Source organism: Bos grunniens, chromosome X (genome assembly GCF_055505025.1).
Source record: "Bos grunniens cultivar Pamir isolate PY7600 chromosome X, Bosgru_T2T1.0, whole genome shotgun sequence".
NCBI lineage: Eukaryota > Metazoa > Chordata > Mammalia > Artiodactyla > Bovidae > Bos > Bos grunniens.
In genome coordinates, this window is record NC_141194.1 from 16359458 (window position 1) to 16376451 (window position 16994).

At 48.7% G+C, this 16994-nt stretch overlaps 1 protein-coding gene across 13 annotated transcripts in view; it reads right to left on the bottom strand.

Moving 5' to 3' along the window:
- Positions 1–16994, bottom strand: part of SH3KBP1 (SH3 domain containing kinase binding protein 1) — a 334366-nt gene that overhangs the window by 35735 nt on the left and 281637 nt on the right. For all 13 annotated transcript variants that reach the window (XM_086387406.1, XM_086387410.1, XM_086387408.1 and 10 more), the window contains 2 exons: positions 14559–14718; positions 26–111 (listed from right to left, as the gene is read on the bottom strand). In XM_086387406.1, coding sequence (XP_086243532.1) covers positions 26–111; positions 14559–14718 — 246 coding nt within the window. The remainder of the gene's footprint in view (positions 1–25; positions 112–14558; positions 14719–16994) is intronic.

A 16994-nucleotide genomic window follows, 5' to 3' on the forward strand; every position in this document is an offset into this window, starting at 1 on the left:
AACGAAGAATGCTCTCCTTACTCACCAATGTCATTGCTGCGATCTGAGAGGTCCTTGTCCAGCATGCCAGGTATCGAGCTGCCCACCAAGTCGATCTTGGCACCGTCACCCCTACATTAAAGACACAAGTCTTTTAATAATCATTTTGTCAGCTTTCTTGCACACAATTTAAGGGGTATGCTGCGCCTGGGGTGGGTCGCACTGTTTCCTGGGAGGGGGCCAATGGGAGCCGACAAGCTGTCCAACCACGTGGGCCTTGGTGCAAACCAGCCGATACACTGAAAGCCCTCCTCTCCCACACACATTTTCAAAGATGGCTATTTTAATAACGAGTGTTCAGCAAGGCACCTTCAGCCACAAATCCTCCTGCTGGCCCACAGGGTGCGACGCAGGGCCCGCTCCCGCCCCATGGCCAAATAAGCACCAGCGAACGATAACCGGGAGCTTCCCTTTTAAGGAGACAGGAATTTAGCCAGTGCCACTTGTCAAAGGTCGGCTACTTTTAACCTTGAGAAAAAGGGTTTCTGGCCTGGAGCTGAGGCATCAGCCAGGCTGTTGACAGGCACAAGGTGTCAAGTTGAGATCTGGCAGCCTGATGGCTGGCGCTAGGGTGGGGGCCCGTAAAATGAGACAGCTGTTGGGTGGGTGCCCCCAGGCCCGTTGGGACACAAGAGACTTTCCTCTGTATGTGGGCTAGGAGCAGCCCGTTGGGAGGATGTGGACAGGCCTCCAAGATGATGAGAGAAACAGGCCACTCATGCACAGGCAGAAGATTCCTCCAAGTCCCCCCAAAATGGGCAGTTCTGGGGACCCTTTCAGGGACATGAGCCACAAACTAGATTATCCAAGGTCTGTGATGGCAAGTGAAACAGGCAGATCTTTGCTCTTAAAGCAAGAGACTTTGGTCACAACCCCTGTGGTCACCATGTAGCCAAACTACACAAGTAACAGATTCACTCCAGGAGCATTTGTCAAATACCCACCACACTGATGGCTATTGAGTAATGAGAGATACTTGGTAATGAGAGGGCCAAGCCAGGTGGCACCCACTCTGGGGGGGTGTTTCATGGTCTAAATGGGGGAAAGAGACAGACAGAGAGCCCCAAGCACACATGGCATAGGCTGAGTAAGATACAGGGGCATCTCAGTCTTCAGGGAATCAAGAACTGGGTCAGGACAGATACCTGTGGGCAGGCCATAGGCACACAGAGAAGGTGGCCTTATAGTTGGGCCTTGGAGGAAAAGGGAGAAAGGACATGACAGAGCAAGGGCCCAAGGCATCTGGGAGGGAGGCATCTGGCCAGGGAGTCTCAGGGCTGAAGTCTGAGGTCCCCAGAGAGCAGTGAAAGGACAAAGGTTGGCAAAGGTCAGTTGGCAAAGGTCAATGGTGCTGGGCTGAGTTCCATGGGGTTTGGTGTGTCCTGGAGGCAATGGGGATAGAAGAAAGCTGAAGCTGGCAACCCATGAACCTGGAGGTAAGAGGCAGACTTCTGGGTTCCTCACTCAAGAAGAGGTGATGGGGGTGGCATTCGGTGTGACACGCATATCCTTGTGACAGTGGAGAAGGCCCAGGAGAAAGAGGTCAGCTTCCCTCAGCTCCCAGATGAACAAGACTGACTCTCAACCTCAAGAGCCCTTGCCAGAAGATGAGCAGAGGTGAGAACTCCACGGGACCAGGGCTAGGCTAGATGGCTTGGTCCCCACCAAGAGGAAAGACAACTTGAGGACTGTGTGAGAGCAGGAGACTGCCTCGCCTCAACCCTCAAGGTTGTGGGACCCCTGGGCCGAGTTTCCACAGGTAACCCCCCCCCCACACACACACATCCCCTGGCTACTGAAGCCCAGGTCCCACAAGCACACACGCCTGGACAGACGCTGAGCCAACTGGAGTGGCAGGATTGAGGACTTTTATTTCAAAACACTTTACTGGCAGGGCTCCTGCATCTGCTAATTTGAATGTGACCTTCTGAATGAAATGTTTTAGAAATACATTTCTTACTCTTAGTAAGAAAGCACTTTCATTTTTAAAAATTCTTGAGGGTTCTTAATCTTGTTACTTGGTAGCTATGGAGCTGGAATGATTTGGGGCTGTCATCTTCCCGATTCCCGGACTAAACTCAAGTCGTGCTCACAGCCAGCCAACTCTGTCCTTTGGGAACACACCAAGGACTAAAACTTACGAGAACACATGTTCTGTCCGGGGAAAGATGTCACTCAGGCAAGGAAGGTCCAGTTAATTCCACTAGCCTTTTTTTCTTTTGGCCAAAGGGGAAAATGATTGGAGGTGACACTGCAGAGACGGTCAGGGCAAAGGTGGGGGTATTGGAGGTGCAGGTGGGGGGAGGAACTTTGTACATCAGTGAACCACGTGTATGTCAGAACAACTCAGCTGTTTCTGAACACATGGCTTATTCGTGCATTTTGGGAACTGTGAATCTTGTAGCTACCATTTCCCTCTTTGGTCTGACACATGGAAGCTTCCAGTCCAACATGAGCCTCTCCCGAGGGGCTGTGGAACACTCTATGTGCATTACTGTGCTCATCTGATCTTGGGCTGTATTATCTGCCCTTATTTCCACTTTACTGTCACCCTTTTAACTATTTTATTCTTTTATATGCATTTTCAAAAGTTACCTCCAAGCCTTTTGGGACCAGGGCAGGGTAAAAAGTAGTAATTTTTCAGAATGGGGTATATATTCATAGCATTTGAAACATTCATCTGGGGGTCTATGCTAAAGAGATAGTCTGAAATACACAAATGGGTTCTGTGGATCAAGATGTTTCTCACAGCATTATCTATAAAATAGGAAAACTGAAAAGAACTGGAATTTCTCATAAATAGGGGAACAGTTTAAAAACTATGATATTTGATGGACTTTGATATAACCATTAAAACGATATGTATTAAGTAGTTCATGACAACAGGGACAAATGCTTATGTTACAATGTCAACTAAAAAACACGAGTTAAAATTGACATACACCTTACTTCACAGCCACCCACATGCCCTTCTGATATATTAGGAAGAGGGATTTTTTATTTTAAGGCTAGAAGAACATGTATTTAGAATGGCTATTCCTGGGGATTCTGATGGGTGATTTCTAGCACCAGCCCAGCACTTAGTACATGGCAGGAACTCAAAAATACTTGTGGAATGAATGAACATTTGCCTTTTTTTTCATGAAATGGGAATGCATTATGTATTTATAAGAATCACACTTTTCCCCAAAAGACATAAAGTTGTACAACATTCAGTATGATCACACCTATGTAAAAGCGATAGAAAACAAACCGAGTCATACATAGGAAAAAGATGGGCAAGAAACAGTTTGAAATGTTAATAGCAGTTGTCTCCAGGATAAGCCTATAGGTGAATTTTTCCTTCCTTTGAAAGTTCACTCTTTTTTTGTTTAAAGTTCACTTTCAATAAAAGATGCATACAATTCAGGCAGCTTCTGTTCACTCCCATTTCTCCCCAGTAGTATCATCTAGGTAAAAGACAAGACTGCCTGGCCCCTACCTACAAACTCTCCTTTAAGGATCTCCGGGATCCAGGGGCCTCTGTGATCCCCTGTGACCACACCTGGAACTCACCTGGGAACCAGCTGTGGCGGGGGTGGGTGGGTAGTAGAGTTAGAAAGCCTCCACTGACAGGGCCAGGTGATGAGACGCGTCCGCCCAAAGAAATAGGAAACAGCACCCGTGAATGACCCCTCCCCAGATTCTAAAGTGCCTGCCATATTCTGACAGGAAGAAGACTGGAACACCCCCATCTCTAAATGAGCTCTGATCCCTCATGCCAAGAGCAGACACAGGCTTTCAGCTGAAATTATCTTCTACACAGGGCCAGAAGCAAGCCTATTTTGAAAACACAGTAGGTGCAGTTTAAAAAAGGTGCTGATCCTTCCAAGTAGGGAAGCTGCAGCTGGTGTTTTGACAGTGTTCAGACTGTGGGTGTGGAAGCGTTTTACAATGTCTATTTGTAAATGCCTTTCACTGTATTTATAGATGCTTACAACAAAGCTAATGAATTTCAGTTCTGAAAAATAGCACAATTTCTGAAATTCTCCAAAGCACATGTTTGGAGCGGCTGACACCCAATGAGGCTGCAGCCCTCCATGGTCCCCGTTCTCCTCCAGTCTGCCCAACACATGGGCACCATTTTGGCAAAAAGGATGTTACTAAATTCAACAAAAGAGGAAAGAGCTCATCCTTTTGTAGTTTACTAGCTCCCGTGAGGATTATTTTTTATGGTGAGTTTCTATGCCCATGGCTGTTAAATAAAAGGAGAAAATAGAAGAAAGCAGGCATATCCGCACATAGCCAACAATGTCGGAATGTGACCCTCACTCAACTCTGATTTTTAAACCAAAATAATGTTATTTTTCTTGTATTTCTTCAGCGGATTTGATTATGGACACTTAAAACACGTGACTTGGGTAGGCAACTAGCAACCAAGAGTCTCCATGCTTTGCTGGCCAGGGACCTGAAATCGCAGGGAATGGGCTGACCAGCCCAAGGACATCCGGCAGGATTAAGTGTAACCCACAATCCCAGAGAACTAACAGCAGTACCACACTTGAGTGGCTGCCTACCATGAACCAGGCATGAAGATGAGATCCTTCCATGTAAGATTCAACTGCCCCAACTGTCCCTTGAAGAATCTCCTCTGTGTGGCAGACAGAGAGCTGCACCACCCAGAGCCCCATTCTGTGAAGTGGGTCCCCCCCCTCCCCACTGCTAGGAGAGGTGCTGGCCCCTCCAGGGACCACCTCAGCTGCAGGGAGCCTCCTTTGGCCTTTTGAGGGTGACCCACGCTTCATGGTATAAAAGTCTCAGCCATTTCAGAGGGAGTTTTGGGGGAGAATGGATACATGTATACGTATGGCTGAGTCCCTTTGCTTTTCACCTGAAACTCACAACATTGTTAGTCGCCTAGACCCTAATACAAAATGCTTCTGTTGTTAAAAAATTAACTTAAAAAAAAGTCTCGGTCATTTCAACTGAACATCAACAAGTCAGAGGGGTTGTTTTAGTCCCAGAGCTCCATGGACTTGGCCGAAGCTTTGGTAAGGCAGCATCACAACTTTTCTCCCTCTGCCCAACATGGCTTCCTTCTCTCTCCCCACAGGCACTGACCCCTACACGTATCTTGCATTCTAAACACTGCCACAGAGGCTGCTTTCCAGAGAAGCCCACCTGGGGCGGCCCTTCTTTTCATTATATAGAGCAGGAAACTCAGGTTCAGTGAGAGGAAGTCACTTGCCGACAAAAGGTTATAAAACTAGCAGAGTGGTGGCATCTGGATTTGAACCTACTAACTCTGACTCTGGAGCGCAAGCTCTTGACTACTTCTCAGAGCTGCTTCACTCAGCCTGCTGGTCCTGGAGACTATGTGGCAGGGTGGAGGCCTGGCCACCTGTGTCACTGCAGCTCACTGCTGGCTGGGGACATTGCCTTTGCTCCCCGAGATAAAAAGTGCTAATAATAAACAAAAATCACATACCTGAACCCAGAGGGGCCTGCTCTTCCCCCTCAGATCCGAGACGTGAGACGGGGCACATGAACAGTTGGAAATGTGGAAGACGCACCATGCGCATCCCCTGAGAACATGAGCTCAGCCAGTGGCCTGGCCCAATTTAGCCCAAGTTGGGACAGTTAAGCCAAGACACGTGGCCTGGAAAAGATGCTGAAGTGCACAGGAGGCCGAGGCAAGGAAACAAGTATGATAAATAAATGAATGAACAGCAGCACTAACAGCAGCAGCTAAAATCCACCCAAAGACCCCACAACCCTTCTAGAGGGGAGTGGGGATGAAGGGAAACAGTGACTCTACTTATTCCTACCAAGCGAAAGATTCCAAGTCCAGACGATGAATCTTTTTGTCAGTCTCCCCTCTGGACCCTCAGCAGGATCTATTACTATCATGTAAATGCTTGGGTTTTAACTGTCTAAAAATTGTTACAGGGGGAAAAAAAGCTGGGAAAGAATGGAAAGAAAAAAGAACCAGAAAATCCTTGTCCCTTGTTCTCAGAAAATCACTGAGGGGCACCTTCAATCTTTGATTTTCCCCCCAGCTTTCATCCTGCCTGGGTTGTTGTTCAGTTGCTCAGTCATGCCCGACTCTTTGCGACCCCATGGACTGCAGCATGTCAGACTTCCCTGTCCTTCACTGTCTCTCGGAGTTTGCTCAAACTCATGTCCATTGAGTCAGTGATGGATCCTGCCTGGGAGTCTAGCCACTTACAGGGATGACAGATGGCAGATGGGAAGTTGCTAGAGAAACGACTGCAGATTCTCTCTCTTCTCTCTTGCTCCAACCCCGCAACCTTGTTTTATCAGCCCCTTCTGATGCAAAATCACCCTATCTTACTCCTCACCTCCTTCATCTTGGTCCAATTACGCACTGAGGATGCGAGGTCAGAGGAAGTGAATGCTCTCCCCTGCTTTCCAGGCTGCCTTATTATAACATCTGACTTAGGCTCTGATTATGAAAACTGAGTAGAGATTACCCAGCTCAAGCCCCCATTTTCTTATGGACAAGGGAGCTGTGCTCCAAGGCCGGGAGCTATGAGCCCAAGATCATGCAGTTAATTGATGGCCACATTGAAACTCGATAGAAGCTTCTTAACACCCAGCCCTATCTTTGCCCACCACCCTTGGGGCAGTGATAATCAAAATGCACATGTTTGATGCTTCTAGAGCTATTTCTCTCACAAAAAAAGCAGTGATAATGGCCCTTCCTGGGCCCATCCTGCCTGGGGAGGTTGAATCTTTCCTTCAGAAAAGGACAAAATGGTGGCAGCAGTGAGGCCAGGGGTGCAGGAAGTGGGGACCAGAGTGGTTTTCCTGTCAGCTCTCCCCTTGCACCGTGTCCCTGTTTGGATGAGCACAGAGAGGCTTGGCTATTTATAGTTGGTGAAGACACTTTGGAAGATGATGGGACACTGCCCGCTCAATTCTCCCCCACATTTCTGTTCTCTGTGCAGACTCTGCAAGTGTGTGTGGAAACAGGCCTCCGTCCAGAGCCCATCCAGGGCATGACGAGCCCCATATCCCCTGAGGCCAAAGAACAATGACACCCACAGCCCTCATCTGCAGACCCACAGCCGGGTATCTCAGAGGGGCAAGGGGCTTTTCAGATGCCTGGAGGAGGGAGTTCTCATCATCAAGCAACTCTGAGAAGAGTCTGGGGGTGGGTGTCACTTGGAGGAAGAGTGTTCAAAGAAACAGCCCATGGGAAAAGCATCACAGGAACCATGTAGTACTGTGCCCATGCAGGGTGCCACTATCTGCTGCTGATTCCTTGCCTGTCTCTGGCCATCACTGGCAGGAAAATCAATGTGGCTCAGTCTGAACTAAGGCTAAACCACACTACTGCTGGATCTTGCTGCAGGGAATAAAATTCATTCTTTGTGAGGGTAGAAAGATGTATGGAGAGAGTTATACATACAAATGAAATGAGGCCAGCAAATACTGCACAGACATTTCTACACGATGACCAGGTGTTTCTCTAGTATCCTGTAGGATTCTTGTGCTCCATACATCACCCGCCCTCCCTCGGGCCCCAGCCTTCCCTCTGCTTCTACTCCCTGGAGACCCCTTGTTGTGCAGTTTTGAGGGTGTCCCTATTTCCCCATTCCCTCAGGGCTACCAAGCCTGATCTGCTTATCACCATATGGCAACCCCTCTCCCAGTAAGGTTACCCACTGAGCTCTCTCAGCGAGGAAAAAAGATAGACTGAGGGCCTCACAAGCACTAGCTGAGGAGCCAGGTGCCCTGGGGGTAGTGATGGAAATGGAGACTCAGGAGGTGCCTACCGTACTCAAAGCCACAGGGTAAAGAAGCAGAGGGGTGGACTTCTGACCCTGGTGGGGCTGGCTCCAAAGCCCAGGGAGCAATGGGTGAGCAAGAAGGTCTGGCCTGGTTACGAGAGTTAACTGCCACCCAGAAGGCCTGCTCGAGGGGAGGCACTTGATACATTTCTGAAATGAATGAATGACACACACACTCCTCTCTTATCACTGAGTTCATGTCTAGCACCCATTTTTCATCTTTTCCCCATAGCTGAGTTTCTCACAAGGCAAGTCTACATGTGCTCGGTTGCCCATCTGTTATTTCTTCAACTCAACCTGAGTTAGTACAGAATCAGCTTGACTGGGATTACCAAGGGCCAACTAGTGACCAAAGACCACGAGTGTCTTTCAGTCTCCCTGGCTCTCACTTTGGTGGCAGTTTTCATAGTGGGTGTGGGAAACCAATGGCAGCAGCAGCCCCAGGAGCTTGCTAGACATTCAAATTCTCAGGTCTGAACCCAGATCTCCTAAATTAGAAGCTTGGGGAGCAGCGACCTGCATTTTAACAAGCCTGCAGGTGATGGAGACACACATTCAAGTGTGAGACCCACTGGCCTGTAGCCAGTTCACCCTCCCTTCTCCTAGCTTCCATGGCCACACCGCCCACCCACCCTTTCCCACGGCTCCTCATCCTTTCTCCACCCTATAAGTAACAATTTTCCCCACTGCTGTCTGTACCCACTGCTCCTATTCTCTGTAATCTCCTGGAGTGATTATAGCCATTTCATGCCTGTAACTACCATCTACGAGCCAGTGACACCTACCTCTGTAATTTCTAGCCAAGATCTCTCCTGAATTCTCCAAAGACATATCTTGGTCCTGACTTGTAGAGAAGAAGGGAAACACTCAAGCATCACATGCCGTATCCCTAGGAATCTCTGAAAAGACGTTTAGAATACTCAAGCAATCCAAACTCAAAATTGTGGCCTGGCCACCTGGGTGCACATTCTACATGCCTGCTTAGGAAACGTTTGGGTACACTCTGGCTCCCTTTCTTTCCCTCTTTTTTTTAAAAAATTAAATGATTGATTATCTTAGAGCTAATAAGAGCAAAGGTCTTTTTTTTTTTTTTTTTAATGCTTTCTTTTGGTGGGTGCAGGGACCACACAAGTCATAGAACCACTAGACCGGCTTACTTTGGGCTAATTTGTATCCCAAGGGGCTTGAAGCAGCCTGGATGCCTGCATAAATCTAAAGAAAAATTAATTTCTGTGTGGGCAAGTTGGTCTCCAGAGAGACATCTGCCCTTCCCTAAGTACTTAGTGGATATTTGGCATATAAATGTTTACTTAATCTTTGCCTCAAGCTAAAATGTCTCAGGACTCAACAGTCACTAATCTCCCGGGGTTTCTCTGATATTCAGAGATCCCTCTTCATTATGAGGGAAAAATGTACAACTCCACGGTCCCTCACACCTGTTCCCTGTTCCAGGAGACTCCACACAGCCTTCAGCCTTCCATGAGAAAGGCGCCTGGTGTATTTAAGACCATTTCCAAGAAGCACAGGTCTGGGAAACCACCAGGCCTCATGCCCACAGCCTGGTATCCAAGACCTGACTGCCAGTATTCTCACTCAGATTCCTCCTCTGACACAGGCTTCCACATCTGAAGCCAGGGGACAGTGCCTTTTGCGGTGCTTGAGCCACAGTAACCAACTCCAGCCACCTAAAAACTTCTTGACTTAATGGCCTGCTACCACTCTGACTACTGAAACTTTCTCATGACTGACTGTCATCAACTCCCAGAATGCACTGACATCCACCTCGGAGGATACTGGCTTTGAGAACATCAGCCTCATCTCACTTCAGCTCTTGCCATCTTCCTGAGCCTGTGACAGCCATATAGGCAATCCATTCCCCTCCTCCTTCCCCTGGTCCCTTCAGCACTTACAATCTTCATTCACCCTCAGCCACCCACATTCAGGGCCCTTCCCTCTGTGGATATGTCCATCTTCAGACCCCTCCACCTCTGAAGTTGTGAACACCAATCTCCTCTTTCTGACCAGCATCTCTAGTACCTCTGACCATCAACTTTCTTCACTTCCAGCTCCCACTCCATCCCTGCTCATCTCACAGACTCCTACTTCTTTTGGCTTTACTTCTTTTCCCTCCATCCCAGAGCCCCTATCACTCAAGTTCCGTCCCCGCCCCAGACAACCAGCATAGCTCCCTGGCAACGCAGACTAAAGGTCTTACTCCCACTTGCCTGTTCTTTGGGAAGAAAATGAAGGGTTATTACAACTTGGGGTGTCCATGTTTGGGAAGATTAACAAAGCTGTTCTGGTCTATCCAGCCTGCATCTACCTCTTTCCCTCTGGGGTTTATTTTCTTTTGAAGGCACACACCTGCTCTGCTGCTCAGGTTCTGGCTCACTGCCTCCCACTGCAACAGACTGCTAGAGCTCAGGACAGCCTGCTTCTTCCCAGCTTTTCCTTGGATTTTCCTTTTTTTATTTTTTCCTTTTGGTCCCTTCTCTCAAGTTCAAGACCTCTTCTCATGGGGGTTTCTGACCCTATCTTTATTAAATCGACACTACACATTGTGAGATGTACATCACATGTTCATCTGTGTGTATACAACACACATACAAAAAGGTTTAGGTATACTCTGTCATTTGAAATACCTTGATGATCAAATATCAAAAAAGTAAGTAGGCTCTTTTCAGGTATGAAGATAGATGTAGGCAGAAGGCTCTTTGGATGACTGCCTTAGTTACATGGTGGGCTGGATGAGACTAGCAGACACTGTTTTCACGCTGTGAGATAATAACTGACACATCCCCAAAGCACAGACTTCCAAACAAAGAGGCACTTAGGACCCAGGGGGATCTCCTGTCATCATTCGATTTGTAAATTAACTCTGTTATTGACTTTTTTTGAAACAGTCTCTTTTTTCTGTTACATTTCTACCTACATTTACTGTTTAGAAGTATGTTAATGGAAGGCTGCTACTTGCTCAGACGGACTCCAAATCACGCTGGTGTCCCAGTTCCCTTAGATAAGATTCCTGAAGCCCGTGATCTGGTACACAGACGTCCTTCAATCCATTCCTGTTAAGTGAATGCATCTAAAGACGACTCCAATACAGTATACTAACGCATATATATGGAATTTAGAAAGATGGTAACAATAACCCGGTGTACGAGACAGCAAAAGAGACACTGATGTATAGAACAGTCTTATGGACTCTGTGGGAGAGGGAGAGGGTGGGGAGATTTGGGAGAATGGCATTGAACCATGTAAAATATCATGTATGAAACGAGTTGCCAGTCCAGGTTCAATGCACGATACTGGATGCTTGGGGCTAGTGCACTGGGACGACCCAGAGGGATGGTATGGGGAGGGAGCAGGGAGGAGGGTTCAGGATGGGGAACACATGTATACCTGTGGCAGATTCATTTTGATATTTGGCAAAACTAATACAATTTTGTAAAGTTTAAAAATAAAATAAAATTGTAGTTGGGAAAAAAAATTAAAAAAAAAAATAAAGACGACTCCTTTCTTACCGAACTTATGTATTCCTTTTTCTAAAAGGTGCTAGTTCCTGTTTAAATAGAAGGAAATTGATATCTTCTGGAAGCCGCATTTGGCGGCGAGCTTTCTGGCAGGTGAGAAGAAGCTAAGCCCAGACACTGCAGCTGGAGTGGCAGGCAACGCCTCATGTCTCGCTTCCAGTAAGAACAGCAAATGGTGATTGTGCATCCATGTGTTCACCCAGCCGTCCATCCATCCGCCCGTCCACCCATCCCGTCAGGTAAATCCCGGCGAGGATTTGGGTTTGCACAGCAGACAATACCCCTTCTCTGGAGGACCACCAACACAAAACTACTTGACATGAACATCCCTGAGTCAACTCATTTGGCAGAGCAAAACAAGTTCATAAACCAGTATGGGTTGGTTGTCTAACATAACTGCTTAGCAAAAAATATGAAGCGTGTGAGATACTGAGAAACAGTGAGCCTTTCTTCAATCTTCTTAAATTTTGTTATGTTGAAATCCATGGCATGCAAGGTGACCTGGAACATCAGACATGACTGCTAGGGAGCTTGTACAGGAGAGCCAAAGTGAACAAAATGAAAGCACTGGCACCTCCCCCCCTTTTCGGAACCAGGGCATTCAACAAGTGTATTAAATGAGCCACTACCATATGCTCAGCCCTGTAAAGCATGTGGAGATGACAAAACACACTCTTGATCCGCTTTAAATCTGGGGAAGCAGTCCGGGGGTGTGAACATCCCAAGTGGCAGAGCAGGGGGCCCTGCACCAGGCTCCACATGGGGTGTCAGGCGTTTCAAAGAGAGAGCAACTGTGAGGGATGAGGGAAGGCTTCCAGAAGAGGGGCATGCTAACTGGACAGCTGGGGAGCACTAACGGGTGCAGGAGAGGCAGACAGGGAAGGGAGGAGGTGCCACCAAAAACCCAGGGGAATGCAGACCAGAGGTTCTCACAGCGTGGATGTGGGCTGGCAGTGTCAGCATCACCAGGGAGCTTGTTAGAGATGTCAGTTCCCAGACCTCCCCTAGACCAACCGCATCTGTGGGGTGGCATCCAGCAATGTGTGCAAATGAGTTCTCCAGGTGACCCTGATGCACACTCAAGTTTGAGAACCACTGAGTGGGAGTGGGCACTGTTCTCCCTCCAACTGGCTAAGCAAGGGGCCAGAGCAGGTACCAGCTCCTCCGTGTCCAGCTCTGTCACTTCCTGGGGCTGGCAGGAAGGAAGCCTGGAGCTTGCCTCCCGCTCCCTCCTTTCTGCAAACCAGTGCCCTAGGGGTTTGGGAGGTCGGGGGCTGCCCATTCATCCTCTCTCAGGCTGCTCAGACGTCACACATGAGGTCAACAACAGCTATGCTTCCCACCGGCCTCTGTCTAAACCCCTCTCATGCATCTTCCTCAGTGGCTCGTCCTTCTGACCCACAACTGGATGCTGCAAGAGCTGGGGGGAAGGGAAGAGCTAAGCAGAGGTGGCGGGGAAGTGGGGCCTCTGTGAGCCCAGAGGACTGGTAGTTATCATTCAGGCCCACTTTCCCTGGAGGTCTAATCGATGGCCCACAAGGCCCACACCTATCTCCTAACAAGACAGTTGAGAGCAACCTTCGAAGGCGCAGAAGCTACTGGAATTGCACTTCTCTTCAGATCAGATCATTAGAGAGATTGGCAGGAGTATTCTGGAAATCGTTATTGACTTCACTGAAACGCCTGTGGTCCCTGGAAGGCTGTAAGAATTTGGCAGAGCGTGGCTTCTGTTCTCCTTTCACCACCACAAAGTGATGTACGACCTCTGCTGGTCCACCCTCCCTGAGTGTGGAGCACATATTCTCTTCAGAAGCACTTAATGTTCACATACATACCCCTTTCCTTCTGAAGTGCGAGCCCTGGGCTAACCACGCTACTGAAGCGGCCCTTGCTCAGGTCACTGTGGCTGTCAAGTGGCCTCGTGGTGTGCATGTCAGTCGGCAGAAGAGGACACAGCATGTAGGAGCCTGACCAACTCAACAGTGGCCCTGGTCCCATTAGTTTCCCCCCAGGACATCATAGGGGGCAGTTGTTTCACTGGATCTTGGCGGACACCTGCCAAATGTCATGGGTGAGCCAGCCGCTCCTCCAATGGGCTCACACACCTGAGATAATCATGTAATGTGTGTATTTTACCATGGTTGAACCTTTTTTCTAAAACGTAAAGTGAGCTATTTTTGATCCAGTTTGATACACAATCATAAATATGACAATGGAAGTGAAACTGATTTATAGCCCTAGGGCTACATACTTGGGAATTATATCCTTCCATCCTTTCAGATGCATTCCATGATCCCCGCAATCTACAGACAGGGAGAGTGAGAGGTGAGGGGCAGTGACCTGCTGGGGCTGCCCTCTTCCCATGACATGGGCCCGGAAGCCTGCCTGACCTCAGCACAAGGGCACCGAAGCCCCACGAGATTCTCCACATGCAAACTTAGCTCACAAGAACAAAAATTCGGTGAGTGACCATGTGTTGACAGGTCCACATAAAGAACTCTAAGCCACCGACTTGCTCCAGTATATCACATCAACACGTAGAATGTGCAAGTAACAGTAGAAAGTTCCAGCAATGAACTTGTGGAGAGAATGCAACACTCCCTTGTTCCTTGTGGTAGGCATCTCGGGTCTGGAAGGCACAATGTCCAACTCTAATCCTATCATATCACTAACAGTCAGCAGCAGAACACATTTGAGTTTTGCCAGGCCCATGTCAGAACTCATGCCTGAATGAAGCATGCCCCTTGCCTTTGAGGGTCTCACAGTCCACAGACATGGACACTAAGGCAATCTTTGCCAGACTACGTCCTGGGGCCCACAATATGGCTGTGCAGCCAAGGGCAGAGGGAACCTGGGATTGCGGAGGGAGGCGCCACAGAGCAGGGAGAGGCTCAGGGATGGAGCAGCCAGTGAGAGGACCTCCAGGGGTGAAGGCAGGCCACCTCTAGCACTTCTGGTTTGAAGAGCAGCTGGTCTTGCTCTAAGGGTGCATAGGGAATTCCCACACGTGAGCAGGGCCAAGATGCCAGGACCTGGATTCTCATCTGTAATCCTGAAACCCAGGCTGTGCCTCCCAGCCTCGCTCCCACTTCTTCCCAAGCAGAGGAGCAAGGACCCAAGTGGCCGGAGTCCAGTGTCCTCTGGTTGCCCCACCCCACTCCCACCCTCGGCATCAAGAGCAGTGCAGTACCTGGTGTGGGTCAGGGGACCCACGGGCCGCTCTGGCCTCCTCGGGGGTAGCGCGCCTGGTCTGCTGAGAGAATTGGTCTTGGGTGGCCGTGGCTTTTTGGGTGGTATGGCAGGAACAGAAGGCTTCTGTAAATCCAGTTTTGGCTCTCTCTCTGGTCTTTCTTTAAGGAAGCATAAGGAAGACAGAGAGAACTCATGAAAGGGACAGTACCGAAGACTGTGTGCTTCTTGCTTAAAACAAAACAAAACAAAACACTGATGCTGTTTGCCAAGGTGAGGATGGAAGCAAAGAGCATCATCTGTTCTTGGTTAAGTTAGAAAAAGTCCTAGAGAATCACAGGCCACTGCTCGCCTTTACTCATGCTGGTCCCTCTGGCCGAGGGTCCTTCCAGTCCCTGCCCAGCCTTGGAAAACTCCCACGCACACTTCACTGGGCCTACTCACATTTTCCCAGACTGCAATGTCACACCATCATGTTCCTTTCTCAACAGCTGGACCCACCCTCAGAGGCACACTTTCCTACTACTCCCTTTCCTGAGCCATGAAGGACAGCCCTTTATAAACAAGCTCCACTTGAATACTTTGTGGGTGTCTGTATGCTTGGCCCAGCCGGCAGGCGGTCAGCCCCCAAGGGCATCTGTCTAGGACCTGCATGGGGCCTGGCACTGAACATGCGCCTGGTAAATGGCTGATGGGTTTGGTCAATGACCAGCGGGACCTGCAGGGTGTGGGGAAGAAAAAGGCCTGTCTCCTCCCAGGTCAGCCTGTGTAGAGTGCCAGGAACCAATAACAAGGGAGCATTTCAGAAAACAACAACTGAGTCTGGATTCTCTCTGTGCACAGTTTCACCTTGGAAGGTAAACTGGGACTTCACAGGTAATCAGTTTCTGAGGGTTTGGGGCTTCATAGCTATTAGAATGAAGTTACGCCAGATCTAGTGGCCAAACTGGGCAGAGTTTGGTGGCAGCTTCCTGTATTCTGTCCCAGATTCACCTTGCCCTGTGTGTGCTATGAAGAGCCCACACCCACATGCTTCTCTGTAAAGACAGGGCTTCAGAGAGCTGCCTGTTGGGGGACTGGCAGCATTGCTGTGTTCACTCGGAAGCTGGAACCCTGAACACGTGTTACTTGCAGACACAAACTCACGTCGTTTGGGCGACCTGGACAACTGGCAAAGCTTTAAAAAGCCCACCAGGTATCATACAGACATCACTGTGCTCAGCCCCACAAAAGTTCAGTAAGGGAGTGTGGATTGCTAGGAACTCTTTTCCTGGTCCTCAGGGACCAGAGGAAGAAGGGCTTTGCTAAAATACAAAGGAGCGGAGATTCCTCCTGCTGGGAGGGACGGGCACTCTGGCAGCCTACAGAACGAATGGGAGAGAGGGTTTGTGCCCACCTACTAGGGAGGTCGAGTCTCAAGGTGGGGCTGGTTCACCAGCTTCCCTGTGGCTTTGGACCAGAGCGTCTTCACCCTGACCCACTGCGGCCTAGAGCAAGGCATTATGAGAGGGGAAGGAAGCAGAAGTGTGCGGCCATTTGGCCAGCCAACTAGGGTGGCTGTTCACATGTAAGCCAAGGCCATATGCTAGTCAGCATGGAACAGAGCAGGCAGTGTCCTCAACACAGAGCCTGGCGAGAAGCCCAAAAGCAGCCACATGTCCCCTATGAGGACAGAGGCGGTGTTTAGCTATGTCACAACATGCACACTTCTATCAAAGAACTATTCGGATGCTGAGTAATTTTACTGATCTGTGATGCAGACCTGGCCTTCACAGTGAGCTTCTACAACTCAAGTTTTAACTCTTCACTCTGAAAGAAAGACGTATAACTTCTTAAGAACTTGCAGTGTTGGTAAAACTTGTGGCACACTGATATAAAATATTACATTTCACAATAAAGCTTCATGAGGCCACCCAGGAGCACCTACAAATAATTGTGTGCATTAATTCAGCATTTCTCTTGTGACTTACAAATAACTGCTTTTTAAAATGGAATTTGCTCTGCCTCCTGTTAATAATAATAACCTAACAGTTTTCCCATAAAATGTGTGATCAATCAAATTTGAGACACCTAATAAAAGCAGTCCTTCCACAGCATACAGATTTCTTTGGGAGGGACACTCAGGCTGTAGAAGTCAAACCCAGCCATAAAACCGACTGTGTGATACAGGTTAGGGTACTTCCCTGAACATGATAATTTTTGACCCCCTTAAGGGGACTGTGGGCAGCGGGCTGCTTCTCCCAGTTTGGCCATGCCAGCCCCATCATCAACATTCCTGACCAGGGACGTGTGTCTATAATACAGTAGCCAGAGTCAAAAGCCCAGCAATGACTGACAGCTTTCGTTTGTCTGGATGGGAATCTCTCTAAGCCATACTCACTCATCAGCAGGTAATGAGCGCCTGGGGCACTAGGCTAGCCAGAAAACGTGGCAGGTA